Source organism: Grampus griseus (genome assembly GCF_964374135.1).
Source record: "Grampus griseus genome assembly, chromosome: 15".
Taxonomy (NCBI): Eukaryota; Metazoa; Chordata; class Mammalia; order Artiodactyla; family Delphinidae; genus Grampus; species Grampus griseus.
Genome location: NC_139009.1, coordinates 59652413 through 59674810, shown reverse-complemented (window position 1 = coordinate 59674810; position 22398 = coordinate 59652413). Strand labels below are relative to the sequence as shown.

General features: G+C 38.7%; 1 protein-coding gene across 4 annotated transcripts in view; it reads right to left on the bottom strand.

Moving 5' to 3' along the window:
• ZNF638 (zinc finger protein 638) overlaps positions 1-17942 on the bottom strand; it is a 147609-nt gene extending 129667 nt beyond the window's left edge. For all 4 annotated transcript variants that reach the window (XM_082672553.1, XM_082672556.1, XM_082672554.1 and 1 more), the window contains exon 1: positions 17796-17942. In XM_082672553.1, the coding sequence (XP_082528679.1) occupies positions 17796-17911 (116 nt within the window). In that variant the 5' untranslated portion in view covers positions 17912-17942. The remainder of the gene's footprint in view (positions 1-17795) is intronic.
• Positions 17943-22398: the final 4456 nt, after the last annotated feature.

Genomic DNA, 22398 nt, shown 5'->3' with positions numbered 1-22398 from the left:
GCTTTGATCAGCACTGTCCAACAGAACTTTTTGCAATGATGAAAATGGTCTAGATCGGTGCTGCCCAATACAGTAGCCACTACCCACATGTGGTTACTGAACACTTGAAATTTGGTTAGTATGACTGAGAAACTGAATTTTTTATTTTATTTCATTTTAATTTCATTTTATTTTATTTATTTATTTCATTTCATTTCATTTTATTTCATTTCAGTATGGCTACCATACTGGACACACAGGTACAGATAGACAACGAGTAAAAGGACAAATTGCTAGACTCAGAAGAATGGGAAATGTAGGTTTCTCAAGCTTTTGGGTCCAAGGATCTACGTATTTAAAAAGCATTGAGACTCCAAAGAACTTTTGTTTATGTGGGTTATATCTATCTAGATTTATTATCTTAAGAAAAATGGAGAAATTCAAATTATTTTAAATTTTTACTCCATTTAAAAATAATAAGCTAATGATTTTTATGAAAAAAAAACCGTATTTTCCAAAACAAAAAATAAATTAGTTAGAAGAGTGGCATTGCTTATAATTCTGCATTCAGTCTACTGTAATACTCTATAGCCTCTAGAAAACTCCATTGTATGCTTATAAGAAAAAAGCAAACATCATGTAAGTATTATTATGAAAAGGGTCTCAGGAGCCCCCTGAGACCACACTTTGAGAACCAGTCACATAGTTATAGGACAAGTAAACAGCAAAATGTTGGATATTCACTCACCCAGGGCCACTCTCTTACCCTGCTGCAAACAGGTGACTTTGTCACCTACAGCAGGTGAAAGGCTCTGGCCACCAGGTTACCAGTAGAGGGCAAGGATAGGGCACCAGGCAAAGATAAGGAGGTTAAGAGAGAGCCTATACAGTTGACCCTTGAACAATGTGGGGTTAGGGGCACCAACCTCCCTGATGCAGCAGAAGATCAACCTATAACTTTTGACTCCCCCAAAACTTAACAATCAATACTACTAGCCTACTGTTGACTAGAAGCCTTACCAATAACACAGTCAATTAACACATATTTTGTATGTTATATGTATTATATACTGTATTTTTACAATAAAGTACCTAGAGAAAAGAAAACGTTATTAAGAAAATTATAAGGGAGGGAAAATACATTTACAGTACTGGACTGTATTTACTGATACTGTAAGTTTACAACTGTTTATAAGTATCTACATCATATTGTCTTATAAGATACAAAACACTGTAGATATTATATGTGTTACTAACACCAGACATCAAAAATGAAAAGATAATGTGAAAAAGGAATTTATATTTATTTACAGGTATAACGATCCATGCATTGATAATGAAGAAGCAACATGATTGTTTTATGGTAGCCTAGTGTAATCAATGTGATTATTTCATGGTAAGTCTAGTCTATACACTAATAAATAAGTCATTATAAAATTTTTATGGCATACAGTAATACAGTCATATTCATAATACAGTACTGGAAACATTGTTACCTTTTTAAAGAAACCACTTACCTGTGATGATAGGCTGATACACAATTTCTCCAATTAGGAGAGAGGAAGAAAGAGAGGCATACTGTATGGTAATGTAATTCTTTGAAATCAAAGTTATAAAACAGTAAGAAAACTAACACATTATTAATTTTATATTAAATATCAATCACCTTATGCCTAGTAGCTACATATATTTTATGCATACATAACATACATTTTTCTTAACTTTTTCCATGTTTCTAGTCTACAGAGTTTGTCTGCAAGTTTTTCAAATTGTCATAAATCTCCAAAAATGTTTCCAATATATTTATTGAAAAAAACACGTGTACAAGTGGACCTGCGCAGTTCAAACCCATATTGTTCAAGTGTCAACTGTATATTAAACTGTGGGGCCCTCAGTTCCTATTCAGGAAAGAATTCACATAGCAGGCCTAAGACTGCTATTCTTTGAAAGGCCTGTTTGCAAGGCTAGCCTTTGGCTGGTACCTGGAGACTCTGATTTCGAGAAGGTTCCCACCATTCCCTAACTGACAGAAGCGGTTTAATGTGCCTAAACACAAACAATGTGGTTTGTGCCGAACACCTGCTTTCCTTCTGGGAGTCTAGGATTTTGGTGCATAAAATTCAGCACAGCCTGTGTGACTCCAGTGGGAGAGGACTCTGGAAGCTGGTGCCTGCTTTCCTCTGGACTTTGCCCCACCTACATTTTCCTTTGCTAATTTTGTGTTGTATCCTTTCACTGTATTAAATCATAGCTGTGAGTATGACTACATGCCAAGACCTGTGGGTCCTCTTAGTGAATCACTGAACTTGGGGGTAGTCTTAGGTAATCTCGACATATTCCAATTCATTGGCCCTGCTCCCAGAATGTCGACACCTAGGGTTATATCCCACACTACAGAGGACGGGAGGCTTCTCCCTGAAGAAACTGAAAAGCCAAACAAACAGGAAAAAGGACCACAAAGGGCAGAAACAATGAGAAAAGCAAAACTCCAAAAATAAAACTACAATTTATATCTTTAAAAAGATAAGAAAATATATTGCATCTATAAAATGCAAAGAAGCAATCAGAGAACAAGAAAGGTTAAAATTTTAAATATGATAATCAAAAATAAATACTGAATAGAAGTGGAAGTGCTAGAAGAGTTGAAAAAAAATTGCCTTGAGAAGTTTAAAAAAAAAAAAGGAGAAGGATAAAAAACAGAAGACAGAAGAAAACTAAAGGATCAATCCAGGAGGTCTAAAATACTTAAGTAAGGAAAAAGAACGGGAGTTCTCTGGTGGCCTAGTGGTTATTTCTGGGCTTTCACTGCTATGGCCCCAATTCAATCCCTGTTCCAGATCACGCAAGCCACGTGGTGTGGCAAAACAAAAACAAAAACAAACAAACAAACAAAAAGAACAGGAAAAAAAAGAGAGAGGGCTTCCCTGGTGGTGCAGTGGTTAAGAATCCGCCTGTCAATGCAGGGGACACGGGTTTGAGCCCTGGTCCGGGAAGATCCCACATGCCGCAGAGCAACTAAGCCTGTATGCCACAACTACTGAGCCTGCGCTCTAGAACCCGCGAGCCACAACTACTGAAGCCTGTGCACCTAGAGTTTGTGCTCCACAACAGAAGAAGCCACTGCAATGAGAAGTCCATGCACCAAAACGAAGAGTAGCCCCCACTCACTGCAACTAGAGAAAGCCCGCACGCAGCAACAAAGACCCAATGGAGCCAAAAATAAAATAAATAAATTTATTTTTAAAAAGAGAGAGAGAGAGAGAACATTTTAAATGGAAAGGAAAAAACTTATTGAAATAAATTTCACCAGACTAGGAAAAAACAGGCCTCAGGTTGAAAGAGCCAAAACACAATAAATGGAAAAAAAAAGAACCACAGTAAGGTCACATAACCATAAAATTTCAGAATACCAGAGAGGAGTGTACCAGAAAAAGCATGCCAGAGAAATCAAGTGTAAGGGTAGAATAAAGACATTTCTGAGACACACAAGGGCTTAGAAAATTTATCCTTTCTTAGAAAGTAACTGGACTAAGTGCTTCACCAAAGTGACTGAGTAAACCAAACCAGGATCCAAATAAAGGATCCAAACTAGGAGAGACGTGAAGGAAAGTCCCAGCTATGCACCAAATTGAGAGAACTTTATCTTCTCCCTTCAGTTCAAAATTCCATCTTGGCTATCATATTTTTAATTTTATAGAGCACTTTCCCCTTCTCTGATTGTTCCTTTCCGTAGTATCCAATTCTTATTTCATGGGTGCAATCTCCTTTCTTATCTCTTTAAAGATCCTACTCTTTAGGTTGGTGCAAACCTAGAACCAGACCAGATCAGAGTATGAAGAATGAGATCTAACAAAAGTAAAGGCAAAAACCACATGATCATCTCAATAGACACAGAAAACACATTTGACAAAATTCAACATCCATTCATGATAAAAACTCTCATCAAAGTGGGTATAGAGGGTACATATCTCAACATCATAAAGGTCATTTACGACAAGCTCACAGCCAGCAAAATACTCAATGCTGAAGAGCTGAAAGTCTCCCTGCTGAATTCAAGAACAAAATAAAGATGCCCACTCTCTCCGCTTTTATTTAACAAAGTATTGGAAGTCCCAGCTATGGCCATCAGACAGAAAAAAAAAAAAAGAAATAAAACGTATCCAAATTTTAAGAGAAGGGGTAAAACTCACTATCTTCAGATGACATGATACTCTGTAGAGAACCCTAAAATCTCCACACAAAAACTACTAGAACTAATAAATGATTTCAGCAAGGTAACAGGATACAAGATTAATATACAGAAATCTGTTGCATTTCTATATACCAGTGATGAAATATCAGGAGAAAGTAAAAAACAATCCCACTTAAAATCACATCAAGGGAAGAGATACGGGGATATATGTATATGTATAGCTGATTCACTTTGTTATAAAGAAGAAATTAACACACCATTGTAAAGCAATTATACTCCAATAAAGATGTTAAAAAAATTAATTAATTAATTAATTAAAATCACATCAAAAAAAAAAAACCTAGGAATAAACTTAACCAAGGAGGTAAAAGACCTATACACTGAAAACTACAAAACACTGATAAAAGAAATTGAAGATGATTCAAAGAAGTGGAAAAATATCTCATGCTTTTGAATTGAAAGAATTAATATTGTTAAAATGGCCATATAATCCAAAGAAATCTACAAATTTAATGCAATCCCTATCAAAATACCCATGACATTTTCCACAGAACTAGAATAAATAATCCTAAAATTTATATGGGGACTTCCCTGGTGGCACAGTGGTTTAGAATCTGTCTGCCAATGCAGGGGACACAGTTTTGAGCCCTGGTCCAGGAAGATCCCACATGCGCAGGAGCAACTAAGCCCATAAGCCACAACTACTGAGCCCGCATGCCACAACTACTGAAGCCCGCACACTTAGAGCCATGCTTCTCAACAAGAGAAGCCACTGCAATGAGAAGCCCATGCACCTCAATGAAGAGTAGCCCCCCACTCGTCGCAACTAGAGAAAGCCCGTGTGCCACAACAGAGATCCAATGCAGCCATAAATAAATAAATAAATAAATTTATATTAAAAATTTATATGGAATAACAAAATACGGAGAATTGCCAAAGCAAACCTGAGAAAAAAGAAAAAAGTTGGAGGCATAACCCTTCCAGACCTCAGACTACACACAACAAAGCTACAGTAATCAAAGCAGTATGGTACTGGTACAAAAACAGAAACATAAATCAATGGAACAGAATAGAGAGCCAAGAAATAAGCCCATGCTCAATTAATCCATGACAACTAAGGCAAGAATATACAATGGAGAAAAGAGAGTCTCTTTAACAAGTGGTGCTGGGAAAGCTGTACAGCTATATGTAAAACAATGAAATTAGAACATTTTCTCATATACAAAAATAAACTCAGAATGGTTTAAAGACCTAAATGTAAGACATGACACCATAAAACTCCTAGAAGAGAACATAGGTGAAACATTCTTTGACATAAATCACAGCAGTATTTTCATAGATTATATGAAATCTATCTATATAGTCTCCCAAGGCAAAAGAAATAAAATAAGAAATTAAAAAATTGGACCTAATCAAACTTAAAAGCTTTTGCACAGCGAAAGAAACCATTAACAAAATGAAAAGATAAACTACCGAATGGGAGAAAATATTTGCAAATGATGCAACTAACAAGGGGTTAATATCCAAAATACATAAACATCTCATATAGCTCAATATCAAAAAAACCCAAACAATCCAATAAAAAAACGGGCAGAAGACCTAAATAGACATTTTTCCAAAGAAGATATACAGATGGCTGACAGGCACATGAAAAGATGCTCAACATTGCTAATTATTAGAGAAATGAAAATCAAAACCACAATGAGGTATCACCTCACATGGGTCAAAATGACTACCATCAAAAAGTCTACAAAAAAATGCCAAAGAGAATGTGGAGAAAAGAGAACACTTGCATACTGTTCATGGGAATGTAAATTAGTGTAGCCACTATGGAAAACGGTACGGAGGTCCTTTAAAACCTAAAAATAGAACTATCATAAGATCCAGCAGTTTCACTCCTGGGTATGTATCTGGAAAAAAAAAGTGAACACTCTAACTCAAAAAGATACATGCACCCAATGTTCACAGTAGCATTATTTACAGTAGCCAAGATATGGAAGCAACCTAAGTGCCCATCAACAGCCTATTGGCTTAAGAAGATGTGAGATAGATAGATATATATATATATATATATGTATTATTCAGCCATAAAACAGAATGAAATTTTGCCATTTGCAGCAATATGGATGGACCTAGAGAATATTATGCTTAGTGAAATAAGTCAGACAGAGAAACACAAATACTACATGTTATCACTTATATGTGGAAGTAATACAAATGAATCTATATACAAAACAGAAACAGACTCACAGACATAGAAAACAAATTTATGAGTATGGGATTAACAGATACAAACTACTATACATAAAATATATAAAAACAAGGATTTACCGTATAGCACAGGAATTATACCAAACAGTTTGTAATAAGCTATAATGGAATGTAATCTGCTAAATAAATAAAAAACAGGAAAAAAAGAATGAGGTCTAGAGAAAGGAAGTCTTAAGGAAAAAATGAAATTGACAGATTTCTGCATTTGTTTAACTTATCTGAGTAACTGGAAAAAATCAACCATACATTAATAAAAAATTAAGTAAGTGAAAGAAACAATCTTAGTTTATCTTAGTCATAATAATATAAAACCTCACTACTGATTTAACTAAATATTGAGATAAAAATCTCAATTGACAGGATGGAAGAAGTCAAAATAGAATACAGAGAAAAGGAGCTAAATCCTCATCTTCATTTATTAGTTCTCAATTTATCAAAAAAGCCATTAAATCATTTAAATCAAGAAGTAGTTATAAAGTATACTTTTTAGAAAGACAGAGGTAAATACTACTAGGAAAACTTGCAAGAGTTGAAAGTAGTTGCCTCCCAGGAAATAAACAAGCACTCAAGAGGAATGTGTCCCACATTTCTGTAGTAAAATTTTAAGAATCGATTTATTTTTTCAATGATGTATATTATTACTTCAATGTTGAAGTAACATTTAAAAAATAATTTATTGGCTAACTAAACTGGAAGGTTTTACAATTCCTTACATCAGTACTCAGAGCAATTTCCTCTTCACTAAGCAAGGGAGTCTTGTACTCAATACCCCAACAACCATGAAGAAAACTCTTCTTTTAACTGTTTTTTCAATTTTTTGATCGAGGTGGGACTTCCCTGGTGGTCCAGTTGGTAAGACTCCATGCTCTCAATGCAGGGGGCCCAGGTTCGATTCCTCGTTGGGGAACTAGATCCCACATGTGTGCCGCAGCTAAGGAGTCTGCATGCCACAACTAAGAAGTCCGCATGCCTCAACTAAGTAGGCTGCATGCAGCAATTATGAGCCTGCGTGCTGCAACGAAGATCCCGCATGCCGCAACTAAGACCCGGAGCAGCCTAAATAAATAAATTAATTAAATAAATGAACATTGTTAACCAAAAAACACAAAACAAAAAGAAGTTTTGATCAAGGTCCATTTTCTGTCTTTATTCTCCCTTTCTTTTCTGATCATTTTTTAGAAAAACACTTTTAGAGTCCTGAACCAAGATGGTGGAGTAGAAGGATGTGCTCTCACTCCCTCTTGCGAGAACACCAAAATCACAACTAGCTGCCAGACAATCATCGACAGGAAGACACTGGAACTCACCAAAAATGATACCCCACATCCAAAGACAGAGGAGAAGCCACAATGAGATGGTAGGAGTGGCGCAATCACGGTAAAATCAAATCCCATAACTGCTGGGTGGGTGATTCACAGACTGGAGAACACTTATACCACAGAAGTCCACCCACTGGAGTGAACGATCTGAGCCCCACGTCAGGCTTCCGAACCTGGGGGTCCGGCAACAGGAGGAGGAATTCCTAGAGAATCAGACTTTGAAGGCTAGCGCGATTTGATTGCAGGACTTCGACAGGACTGGGGGAAACAGAGACTCCACTCTTGGAGGGCACACACAAAGTAATGTGCGCATCGGGACCCAGGGAAAGGAGCAGTGCCCCCGGGGGAGACTGAATCAGACCTACCTGCTAGTGTTGGAGGGTCTCCTGCTGAGGTGGGGGGTGGCTGTGGCTCACCATGAGGACAAGGACACTGGTAGCAGAGGTTGTGGGAAGTGCTCCTTGGCGTTAGACCTCCCAGAGTCCACCATTAGCCCCACCAAAGAGCCCAGGTAGGATCCAGTGTTGGGTTGCCTCAGGCCAAACAACCAACAGAGAGGGAACCCAGCCCCACCCATCAGCAGTCAAGCAGATTAAAGTTTTACTGAGCTCTGCCCACCAGAGCAACAGCCAGCTCTACCCACCACCAGTCCCTCCCATCAGGAAACTTGCACAAGCCTCTTAGATAGCCTCATCCACCAGAGGGCAGAAGCAAGAAGAACTACAATCCTGCAGCCTGTGGAACAAAAACCACATTCACAGAAAGATAGACAAGATGAAAAGGCAGAGGGCTATGTACCAGATGAAGGAACAAGACAAAACCCAGAAAAACAACTAAATGAAGTAGAGATAGGCAACCTTCCAGAAAAAGAATTCAGAATAATGATAGTGAACATGATCCCAGGACCTTGGAAAAACAATGGAGGCAAAGATCGAGAAGATGCAAGAAATGTCTAACAAAGACCTAGAATAATTAAAGAACAAACAAACAGAGATGAACAATACAATAACTGAAATGAAAACTACACTAGAAGGAATCAATAGCAGAATAACTGAGGCAGAAAAATGGATCAGTGACCTGGAAGACAGAATGATGGAATTCACTGCTGTGGAACAGAATAAAGAAAAAAGAATGAAAAGAAATGAAGATAGGTTAAGAGCCCTCTGGGACAACATTAAACCCAACAACATTTGCATTATAGGGGTCCCAGAAGGAGAAGAGAGAGAGAAAGGACCTGAGAAAATATTTGAAGAGATTATAGTCGAAAACTTCCCTAACATGGGAAAGGAAGTAGCCACCCAAGTCCAGGAAGTGCAGCAAGTCCCATACAGGATAAACCCAAGGAGAAACATGCCAAGACACATAGTAATCAAATTGGCAAAAATCAAACACAAAGAAAAATTATTGAAAGCAGCAAGGGAAAAATGACAAATAACATACAAGGGAACTCCCATAAGGATAACAGCTGATTTCTCAGCAGAAACTCTACAAGCCAGAAGGCAGTGGCATGATATACTTAAAGTGATGAAAAGGAAGAAACTACAACCAAGATTACTTTACCCAGCAAGGATCTCATTCAGATTCAACAGAGAAATCAAAAGCTTTACAGACAAGCAAAAGCTAAGAGAATTCAGCACCACCAAACCAGCTCTACAACAAATGCTAAAGGATCTTCTCTAAGTGGGAGAAACAAGAGAAGAAAAGGACCTACAAAAACACACCCAAAACAATTAAGAAAATGGTCATAGGAACATACATATTGATAACTACCTTAAACGTGAATGGATTAAATGCTCCAACCAAAAGACACAGGCTTGCTGAATGGATACAGAAACAAGACCCATATATATGCTGTCTACAAGAGACCCACTTCAGACCTAGGGACACATACAGACTGAAAGTGAGGGGATGGAAGAAGATATTCCGTGCAAATGGAAATCAAAAGAAAGCTGGAGCAGCAATACTCATATCAGATAAAAGAGACTTTAAAAGAAAGAATGTTACAAGAGACAAGGAAGGACACTACATAATGATCAAGGGATCAATCCAAGAAGAAGATATAACAATTATAAATATATATGCACCTAACATAGGGGCACCTCAATACATAAGGCAACTGCTAACAGCTATAAAAGAGGAAATCGACAATAATACAATAATAGTGGGGGACTTTAACACCTCACTTACACCAATGGACAGAGAACCCAAAATGAAAATAAATAAGGAAACACAAGCTTTAAATGACACAAAAGACTAGACAGATTTAATTGATATTTATAGGACATTCCATCCAAAAACAGCAGATTACACTTTCTTCTCAAGTGCGCACAGAACACTCTCAGGATAGGTCACATCTTGGGGTCACAAATCAAGCCTCAGTAAATTTAAGAAAATTGAAATTATATCAAGCATCTTTTCTGACCACAATGCTATGAGATTAGCAATCAATTACAGGGAAAAAACCGTAAAAAACACAAACACATAGAGGCTAAACAATACATTACTAAATAACCAAGAGATCACTGAAGAAATCAAAGAGGAAACCAAAAAATACCTAGAGACAAATGACAATGAAAACATGATGATCCAAAACCTATGGGATGCAGCAAAAGCAGTTCTAAGAGGGAAGTTTATAGCTATACAAGCCTACCTCAAGAAACAACAAAAATCTCAAATAAACAATCTAAACTTACACCTAAAGGAACTAAAGAAAGAAGAACAAACAAAACCCAAAGTTAGCAGAAGGAAAGAAATCAGAAAGATCAGAGCAGAAATACATGAAATAGAAACAAAGAAAACAATAGCAAAGATCAATAAAACTAAAAGCTGGTTCTTTGAGAAGATAAACAAAATTGATAAACCATTAGCCAGACTCATCAAGAAAAAGAGGGAGAGGACTCAGATCAGTAAAATTAGAAATGAAAAAGGAGAAGTTACAACACACACCGCAGAAATACAAAGCACCCTAAGAGACTACTGCAAGCAACTCCATGCCAATAAAATGGAAAACCTGGAAGAAATGGACACATTCTTAGAAAGGTATAACCTTCCAAGACTGAACCAGGAAGAAATAGAAAATATGAACAGACCAATCACAAGTAATGAAATTGAAACTGTGATTAAAAATCTTCCAACAAACAGAAGTCTAGGACCAGATGGCTTCACAGGTGAATTCTGTCAAACTCTTCCAAAAAATTGCAGATGAAGGAACACTCCCAAACTCATTCTATGCAGCAACCATCAGCCGGATACCAAAACAAGACAAAGATACTACAAAAAAAGAAAATTACAGACCAATATCACTGATGAACATAGATGCAAAAATCCTCAACAAAATACTAGCAAACAGAATCCAACAGCACATTAAAAGGATCATACACCATGATCAAGTGGGATTTATCCCTGGGATGCAAGGATTCTTCAATATATGCAAATCAATCAATGTGATACACCACATTAACAAACCGAAGAATAAAAACCATACGATCATCTCAGTAGATGCAAAAAAAGCTTTTGACAAAATTCAACACCCATTTATGATAAAAACTCTCCAGAAAGTGGGCATAGAGGGAACCTACCTCAACATAATAAAGGCCATATATGACAGATCCACAGCAAACATCATTCCCTACGGTGAAAAACTGAAAGCATTTCCTCTAAGATCAGGAACAAGACAAGGATGTCCACTCTCACCACTATTATTCAACATAGTTTTGGAAGTCCTAGCCACAGCAATCAGAGAAGATAAAGAAATAAAAGGAATACAAATTGGAAAAGAAGAAGTAAAACTGTCACTGTTTGCAGATGACATGATACTATACATAGAGAATCCTAAAGATGCCACCAGTAAACTACTAGAGCTAATCAATGAAATTGGTAACGTAGCAGGATACAAAATTAATGCACAGAAATCTCTTGCATTCCTATACACTAATGATGAAATATCTGAAAGAGAAATTAAGGAAACACTCCCATTTACCACTGCAACAAAAAGAATAAAATACCTAGGAATAAACCTACCTAGGGATACAAAAGACCTGTATCCAGAAAACTATAAGACACTGATGAAAGAAATTAAAGATGACACAAATAGATGGAGAGATATACCATGTTCTTGGATTGGAAGAATCAATATTGTGAAAATGACTATACTACCCAAAGCAATCTACAGATTCAATGCAATCCCTATCAAATTACCAATGGCATTTTTTACAGTATTAGAACAAAAAATTTTAAAATTTGCATGGAGACACAAAAGACCCCAGATAGCCAAAGCAGTCTTGAGGGAAAAAAAATGGAGCTGGAGGAATCTGACTCCCTGACTTCAGACTATACTCCAAACTACAGTAATCGAGACAGTATGGTACTGGCAGAAAAACAAAAACATAGATCAATGGAACAAGATAGAAAGCCCAGAGATAAACCCACACACCTATGGTCAACTAATCTATGACAAAGGAGGCAAGGATATACAATGGAAAAAAGACAGTCTCTTCAATAAGTAGTGCTGGGGAAACTGGACAGCTACATGTAAAAGAATGAAATTAGAACACTCCCTAACACCATACACAAAAATAAATTCAAAATGGATTAGAGACCTAAATGTAAGACCAGACACTATAAAACTCTTAGAGGAAAACATAGGAAGAACACTCTTTGACATAAATCACAGCAAGATCTTTTTTGATCCACCTCCTGAGTAATGGAAATAAAAACAAAAATAAACAAATGGGACCTAATGAAACTTCAAAGCTATTGCAGAGCAAAGGAAACCATGAACAAGATGAAAAGATAAACCTCAGAATGGGAGAAAATATTTGCAAACGAATCAACAGACAAAGGATTAATCTCCAAAATATATGAATAGTTCATGCAGCTCAATATTAAAAAAACAAACAACCCAATCCAAAAATGGGCAGAAGACCTAAATAGACATTTCTCCCAAGAAGACATACAGATGGCCAAGAAGCACATGAAAAGCTGCTCACCATCACTAATTATTAGAGAAATGCAAATCAAAACTATGATGAGGTATCACCTCACACCAGTTAGAATGCGCATCATGAGAAAATCTACAAACAACAAATGCTGGAGAGGGTGTGGAGAAAAGGGAACCCTCTTGCACTGTTGGTAGGAATGTAAATTGATACAGCCCCTATAGAGAACAGTATGGAGGTTCCTTAAAAAACTAAAAATAGAATTACCATATGATCCAGCAATCGCACTACTGGGCATATACCCAGAGAAAACCATAATTCAAAAAGACACATGCACCCCAATATTCATTGCAGCACTATTTACAATAGCCAGGTCATGGAAGCAACCTAAATGCCCATCGACAGACGAATGGATAAAGAAGTTGTGGTACATATATACAATGGAATATTACTCAGCCATAAAAAGGAACAAAATTGAGTCATTTGTTGAGACGTGGATGGATCTAGAGACTGTCATACAGAGTGAAGTATGTCAGAAAGAGAAAAACAAATATTGTATATTAACGCATATACGTGGGACCTAGAAAGATGGTACAGATGAACCAGTTTGCAGGGCAGAAATTGAGACACAGATGTAGAGAACAATGTATGGACACCAAGGGGGAAAGCAGTGGGGGGGGTGGGGATGAATTGGGAGATTGGGATTGATAGGTATACAGTGATGTGTATAAAATTGATGACTAATAAGAACCTGCTGTATAAAAAAAATAAAATTCAAAAATTCAAAAAAAAAAAGAAAAACACTTTTATTGAGGATGCTCTGTATGTACTGATACAAAAAGGTCTCTATGATACACTGTCAAGTGGAAAAAGCAATGGAAGAAAACTGCAAATATATCTAAGAAGGAGAAAATGTAAATCTATTTTGATATGGAAATGCATGAAATATCTCTGGAGGACAAGCAATAAATTGGTAATAATGACTACCCAGGGCAGGCAAATTGAAGGAATAGGAATTGAGGAGATGAAGAACAGGGGAAAGAGGGAGCCTTTCCACTGTATACTGTTTTTTAACTTTTTGATCTTTAACCCTGTGAAATGATTGCCTACCTGAAAAAATTTCTTTAAATTTTAAGTTATACCTCTTTATCTTGGTGTAAAATTAAAATATAATAATTTTCAATATTTGGGGAAATAATGAAAATACAGAAAACAATACCCCCAAATCCCATCTCTCCAGAGATAAAACATTTTGGTGTACATACAGTGCAATCTTATCACATATTTTGAACTTGCACACTTACATGCCAAACTGAGAGCCTACTTGCCAGTCTTTTAATCCTCACAACAGTAAATCTACTAACATATAATAAGATTATAGAGGCTCAAATAAAATAAAAAGGAGTAAACCTTGTGGATAAGCAGGGACACTTGAAAACTCCCCATTCATCTCTAGGTGGTCAATGATTATTTCAGAGAGAATGGTTTCAGTGCCTAGATATGTGAATACAGCCTTTTCTTTTTCCTTCTTGCAGTCTAGCACTATACTATGCAGAAGAATTTCTCTCAAAGTGGCAAGCCTGAATCAAGTATTATCTTCACTACAATTCAATCTTTTTATACTTCTTTTACCCAAAATGGGATAATATTCATAAATTTAAAGAAGTTGTTCTTTTTTACACTGATATTATGACCATTTTCTCATTTTGTCAAATTTCTTCCACAACATGATTTGTAATGGTTGTATAGATTTACAACATGATTTGTAATGGTTGTATAGATTTACATTGTATTAATATATAGTATGAATTATTATATTCCATGATTTAAATTATTTTACCATTTCCCTTTTTAGGGACAATTAGTTTTTTCAAAGTTCCATCATCATAAATAACATTGCAACGAACATCCAGTAACTAACCCTGTGTACATATCCATTCCTTAGAATAAATTCCCAGAAGTGGAATTGCTGGGTCAGATGTATCTAAAATATTAAAGAATTTTCATAAGTATGAGTGATATGCCTTCCAAAAACCTAATTAACTCTTAATGGGAAAGAAAATAAAAGGTACTTAGGGGAAATGACAAAGGATGCTTTACTAATTCGATCTGTGTAAATCCCCAAATCTAAAACTGCAAAATTTTGCTCATGTAACTTATCAAAAATTCAAAAAGAAGTTGACAAGCCTTGACATCAAATCACAGCTCTTACATGAACGCTGCAAAGAAAATCTTGAGGCCTCAAAGAGAGATCTCTATGATAAACTCTTCTAGGAATGACACATCACTGAGAGATGACAGAAAGACTTAAGTTCTCAAAATCTTCCAACTTACTGCCATTAAAAAACTCCAGCATTTAATGTTAGTTATTGTAATATTCAAAATTATTATAGCATTTTATCATCACATCCCCTTCTTTTTTTTAATAAATTTATTTATTTTATTTTTCGCTGCATTAGGTCTTCATTGCTGCGCGCCGTCTTTCTCTAGTTGCAGCAAGAGGGGGCTACTCTTCGTTGCGGTGTGCGGGCTTCTCATTGCAGTGGCTTCTCTTGTTGCGGAGCACGGGCTCTAGGCACGTGGGCTTCAGAAGTTGTGGCTCGCGGGCTCTAGAGCGCAGGCTCAGTAGTTGTGGTGCATGGCCTTAGTTGCTCCAGCATGTGGGATCCTCCCGGATCAGGGATGGAACCCGTGTCCCCTGCATTGGCAGGCGGATTCTTAACCACTGCGCCACCAAGGAAGTCCCAACAACCCTTTCTTTAAGGAGAAAATGCTGTAATAGTCTCTGCTGATGCTGACGTTTCAGTGGAGAAAAATAACATTTTTAAATAAGCCCCCAGTCTCCCAAATTGCATATTCAACACTATTAACACCATTCCCAATTTGGAACCTGGGTATTTAGCTGTGGGTGCAACAGGCCTAAGTAAATTTAGGGAAAGAGTAATCTTTCAAAATTGATGATTCAAACAATATACATTATTTTTCTGTATTTGCCAAAATTTTTTTAACGAAAGATAGTGGTATTACCATAAAATAATAAAGCTTAAAGCATTATTTAAGAAACAAGTGTCACTGTTGTATTCCGATGACTACAACTGACATCAAAAACTATTTTTGGGTGAGATACAGCATAGTATACGATTCTAGAAATCATGATGAACATAATGTAACTTTTTTCAAAAAGAGCAATCCCCAACAAATTCTTTAAACCATTCTGTTTTCATAGATCAGTACTAAATAAGTTTTCCTGGCCACCACAAAATGTCCCCAGAAGCCAAAGGTAAAGGTTCACTACACTTATAGCTCCCTCAACTCCCCTCCCTAAAATACACTTAAAGTTCAGATAAGAAGTCACTCAGAATCCGGACAATTATGGGCAGCCAAACACAATCCAAGTACTTTAAGCACATGCAAAAAAAAGATTTACAGAAAAGATAAATTAAGGGTTCTTTTTGATTTTACAAGAGAATCCACAGAAGCTTTCGCAATTTTAAAGGGTGTTTAAAGGGCTTACACTTTTCCTAATTACTGAATAAAAGAGAGAGGCATTTCTATTTTCCAACTCCCTAATAAGAACAAAAATTTCAGTATTCGACAATCTCCAACAGGCCCTCATTTTTTAAAATCCACAATCTGAATCTCGGAAGGAGGCAGTCTAAATTCCAGCACCTTTTTCTCAAGCCAGCAACCCCTTTTCCTCATCCTTACGGGCTAAGAAATAAGCATTCTTTTTTGATTCAAACTAACCCACGGGGGCTTGGAAAAGGGCAAAGCCGACTTAAACAATGCCACCAGAACTTGTACCCGGAAACGAGCGCCGAGAAGCACGAGACAATACCACAGCGTTGCGTTCTGCAAAATGTGTTTCATTCTCTTCACTGCCGGCCCCCATCAACTCGCAACAAAAGCCACAGAGATTGGGAGAGGGCAGTACAGTACTGGTATTGGATTGTCAGAGCAATTAACTTAATTGCTCTAAGGACCGGAGACAGACTCAGGCCACAAAGGTGAAAAGAAAGAGCAGATGCTGCTACGAAGTGACCCCCAGACTGACACTTGAGCAGTGTAGTAAAACAGGTGTGCAGCTCGGCTTCCCGGGGACTCTTGGAAAACGCAGACCGCTGCGATCAACAGCCGGGCGGCCGTCCGCTCCTGGGGGACAGACCCGAGTCCGCAGCCGAGGGGGGCTGCGGGGCGTGGCCGATTTCCCTCCGCTATCCAGTGGGAGCCGGGAGGAGGCGCACGCTCTTTTTACCCCATTCCAAAATCTGGAGCCTGGGTATGCGGTTGCGGGTGAAATCAAGCCTAAGCAAACTAGGGGGAAAATCCCTCAAAAATGATGGCTCCAAAAAAAAAAAAAAAAAAGATTGATGACTCAAAACGGTACGCATGGTTTCTTTCTTTTATTTTTCTGTACTTTGAGACGCATGGCTTCTTTCCTTTATTTTTTTGTACTTTGAGAAATTCCTTTAATGAAAGAAACGTATTACTCTAAAAAAAGAAAGCTCAAAACGTATTACTTAGAAAACAAAAGTGTCAGTGTTGCCTTCAAACGACTACCTTGATATCAAACACTAATTTTGGCTGAAATACGGCATATTATGCAATTCTACGGTGTAATTTTTTAAAAGAGAAATCTTTAGAAAGAGCTTGAGTTCATCCGAGCTATTTCATTGACTTCAAGCGAAACTTAGGCTCTCTGGCGACCCCTCCTCACCCCACCCCCACCCCAATACCCCGCAGTGCAACGATTATTTACATAATCGGGATCTCCTAAGACCCGCCCGGGCCGCGCCGCGTCCACGGAGCCTGTCCAGATCCGAGAAGAGTTACTGGGACAGCAAAGTCGAGTGACAAGTGCCCGTGAGGCGTTCCACTGCTAGCCGACTGGCTGGGCGCCTCCTCAAACACAACTTGCTTAGCGCTAAAGACGAGACGACTGGAGAGTGACAGTCACCGGGTGGAGTGGGGTGCGGGGTCCAAACCCCGCGACGCGACGATGGCTCGGACCCTGCCGACCCGCCCGCCCCTGCCTACCCACCCACTGCCAATTGACCCTGAGCACAGAAAGGGGCGGGGATCCCAGGAAGCGCTCACCGCTTCAGCGAGTCCGCGACCGGCGGCGCCTCGGCAGTAGCGGAGACGTAGCTGGGCAGCGCGGCCCCAGCTGCCGCCCGGGTTGTAGCCCCAGCAGGAACGCTGTGCCAGGGCATTGCCGGAGGCGCTCCTGCAGCGTCCGCGCAGCTCTCCGCGCTCCGCGCACGCCTCCCCTTTGGCCACAGGGCGCAGGGAACCGCGCGGCGGAGCCGCTCACCCCCGAGGGCGGCCAATGGGCGCGGAGCGCAGGAAGCCAGGGGCGGGGCAGAGCGGACCAGGCTTCCCAGCGACACCGCGGGCTCCGAGGTCTTCCCCTGCCGGCCAAGAAGCGTCCAGGTCTCCACTTGACCCGGCTTGGAATAGTGGGTTTTAGATCTGTGAATGTCTAAGAAGTGCGGGACACGTTTCTGATTTTGCGGGGTCTCTTTCTTTCCCTTTTTAGACAAACATTTCTTCATGTGCTGTTTATAGAACACCTGTCGAGGCCCAGCCCCTGTGCTTGCGGACGCATGACAATGGGAAACAGCCCCTACTTTAGAGGGTCTCCCAGGCAGTCGGGTGCAGAAAGAAACAGGCAACTAGGGGAGCCCGCATGGGGTGCATTTCAATATCAAAAGTCATGTTTTGCAGTGGAGGAGAGGAGAGCATGGGGAGATTTAGGCCAGGTGAGAGCTAAAAGGCATGATACCCTGGAATTCTAGTGGCCATGATTCACCGTGGAGAACAGTCCACGCATCATTTTCTTTTTCTTTATTCCTTAAAGACGACTAGATAGTATATGTGACAGTTAATTTTTCAATAGCGTCAAAAATATATGATATGCAATGAAAGGAAAGTTTCCATCTTTTCAGAGACACTCTGTGATATATATATATATATACACATATACTCATTACTCTTCCCTCAGTCTCTCTCCCTCTCTCTCTCTCTCTCACACACACACATACACACACACACTGTACTCTACACAGTTTTGCCACCTTGCTTTTTCTTCACTTACCACTATATCTTGGACAACTTTCATTGTTTTTAATGATTGTACAGTATTCCATCAAATTGTTGTTTCAATTATGCTCCTACAGCAATTTATCAGGGCACCTGTTTCATCACATCTCTTTGTACAGTATTTATCAAACTTAATTTTTTGAAATTTCCTTTCTGTAAACATTCTGTTTGTATCCTTTGCCCGTTTTTCTATTCAATAATGTTAGTCTTTTTTCTTAATTGTTGGAAATATATATATTTGGAGATAGGGCCTTTAGAGAGGTAACTAAGGTGACATGAGGTCATGAGGGTGGGGACCTAACCTAACCAAACCCTGGTGTCCTTGTAAAAAGAGGAGGAGACACCAGGGATATGCATGTAAACAGAAAAGGTCATGTGAGGACACAGCAAGAATGTGACCATTTCCAAGCCAAGGAGAGAGACTACAGGATAAACCAAACCTGCTGATACCTTGTTCTGGGACTTCCAGCCTCCAGAACTGTGAGAAAGTAAGTTTCTGTTGTTTCAGCCACCCTGTCTGTGATATTTTGTTTTGGCAGCCCTAGTAAACTAATACAGCAAAAATGTGGAGAAACTAGAACCCTTTTATTTTTTTTTTTTAATTTATTATTTTTTTTACACATACTGGATTTGATTTTTTTTTTTTTTTGGCTGCGTTGGGTCTTCGTTGCTGTGCGCGGGCTTTCTCTAGTTGTGGTGAGTGGGGGCTACTCTTCGCTGCGGTGCACAGGCTTCTCATTGCGGTGCACAGGCTTCTCATTACGGTGGCTTCCCTTGTTGTGGAGCAGGGGCTCTAGGCGCACGGGCTACAGTAGTTGTGGTACGTGGGCTCAGTAGTTGTGGCTCATGGGTTCTAGAGCACAGGCTCAGTAGTTGTGGCGCACGGGCTTAGGTGCTCCGCAGCATGTGGGATCTTCCCGGACCAGGGCTCGAACTCGTGTCCCCTGCATTGGCAGGCAGATTCTTAACCACTGTGCCACCAGGGAAGTTCCCTAGAACCTTTTTACACTGCTAGTGGGAATGTAAAATGGTGCATCCACTTTGGAAAACAGTCAAAGAGTTAAACATAGAGTTACCAGCAATTGCACTCCTATGTATATACTCCCAAATAAATGTATGCACAAAAACTTGTACATGAATGTTTATAGCAACATTATTCATAGTAGACAAAAAGTGGAGACAACCCACATGCCTGTCAATTGGTGAATGGATAAAGAAATATGATATGTTCATGTAATGGAATATTATTCTTCGATAAATGAAGGACTAATACATGCTACAACATGGAAACACCTTGAGAACATTATGTTAAGTGAAAGAAGCCAGTCACTAAGGACCACATATTATATGATTCCATTTATATGAAATATCCAAAAATAGGCAAATCTATAGAAACAGAAAGATTAGTGGTTGCCCAGGGCCGGAGGTGGATGAAGGGATTGGGGGTAATGGCCAGAGGTACAGGGTTTCTTTGTGGGGTAATGAAATGTTCTAAAATTTATTGTGGTGATGGTTTCATAGCTCTATTTGAATATACTAAAATTCATTGAATTATATACTTTGAATGGATGAATTATACGGTATGTGAATTATATCTCAAAAAAAGTGTTAAAAACAGAACCAATACACAGACTTCACTAAACAAGAGGTCACAGTATGTGACCAAATATTTCATACATGAAGAAACTCAGAGAAGTTAATCTTGGGGAAATGATTAGCCTTACTGCAAGGCTAATTGAAAATACAAAGGAGAATATTGGCAGAGCTAAGAAAAATGGCTAAACTCCTAAACTGATAAAATTATTTACTAGGACAACTGTTTTTGAAAGTACTGAGGCAAAACACAAGACCTATGAAATTATTCATATTTGTTCCATAATCCACATTTGGGGATACCTCAAAATAATCCAAATGAGAAAAATCAATTTCCACTAAATGTTTATAGCAATACTATTCATGATGCAAGACAAAATAAAACTGGAAATAACGCAAATACATGATAATTGGAAGGGTGTTTAGTAAAGTAGCAAACATGGACTGCATTAATAAATGGGAAAAAGTACATGCAAAATAATGGGAAAGTAGAATACAAATTAGTTTCTAAACTCTAATGACTGTACATAAACACATGTACACTGTTGGGTATAAAGAGGAGGAAATTTAGTAATAAATGGGACCAGAATTCTTCTTAGGAAAAAACAAAACAAAACTGTGTTTGGGAAAATATCCTGATAAGCTGTTTCTGGTGTAAGGTGAGACTCTGAAAACATGGGTATGGGCAGAAGCCCTAGCAACACAAGAAAAGCTGCTCTGCCTGGAAACATGGGGGGAATTTATTTTTGCTCCTGTGAGAGAGCGAAAGAGGAGGGAGAAGAGATGGGCCAAGCAAGGGAGGGATGGGAGAGAGGATTTGAGAGGAAGAAAAGTCTGGGTTGCTGCATTGACTAAAGGTTGGTGGGAAGTCTCTGGTGACCGGGTGGGAAATGGGACTTTTAAAGGAATAGGAGTGTCTAATATATAAATTTTAAGTTGTTTTCTCAAATCTGAAAACCTCACTAAAGCTCTGTGTGAATGGAGTTTTGTAGAAACTGAGGAAGAGACTGAAGTTGAGGCAGTTGGAATAGTGAAAGGACAGCACCGTTGGATACAGGGGCTCAGGGCCAGGGAAGATAGAAGAAAGTGAGTCTCTCAGAAATTATCGGTAATTTGGGAATGGCTCTACATGCCCAGATTGGATGTTTGGGAAGACCTTATTTAGGTTACAGAGGGAAGGGAAGCTCTACCTGACATGTGCCTTACATAAGGATGAGAAGATAACATGAAGTAAATGTAGGTGTTTTACGTTTAGGAGAGGCTTAAATGTATGAATTTAAAAAGAAAAAATTCTCATCTGTTCTAACAATATTGATCCTCATCCACTGACTAAAACAGAATGAATGGATCATGGCTAAGCCCCTGCCACAGCAAAATCCAGTGGAAGTGACGTTCAGGTACACTGTGGATAATGGCTGGGGGGAATGGAAATGAATAGGTGAGATGGAAAAATGAACATCCATTCTCTCTTGGCAGCAGGACTGGAAGGAATGTAGTTGGGCTGTCCAATTTTAGAAAAATTGTTCTGTGTGTTTGTTGAAGTGCTATTAGAGCAAAAACATGATCAAATGTTCAAGAACTGGTCTGTGAGAAAAGTTCACGGAGAAAAGAATTAATATTGTAAATGACTGTCAGCGAGCACATTGACGTTCTTATTTGCCCAACTCCAGAATTCGTCGTTTCCACTGACTTAGCCAGAGGAGGGTTACTAACCAGCCCAAATTGACAGCTAGATGGCAGGTCTGTGGCACAAGGCCTAGAAGTGATTTTGCCAAGGTTATAGAGCAAGCCAGAGGGTGAGCTGAAAATAGAACTGTACCTCACGCTCCCATGCAGGCTATATGATAACTTGTGTACTGTCAGCAAAGAGTTAAGGAATGAATGTCCTGGCGAGGTTAGCATAGTTTTATGGCTAAAGGAGTCTTGCTCAACAATTGCAAATGTAACTTGACAATGGTGAATGACCTACCTAATCCTATAAACAGTAACAACCTGAGCACTTAAG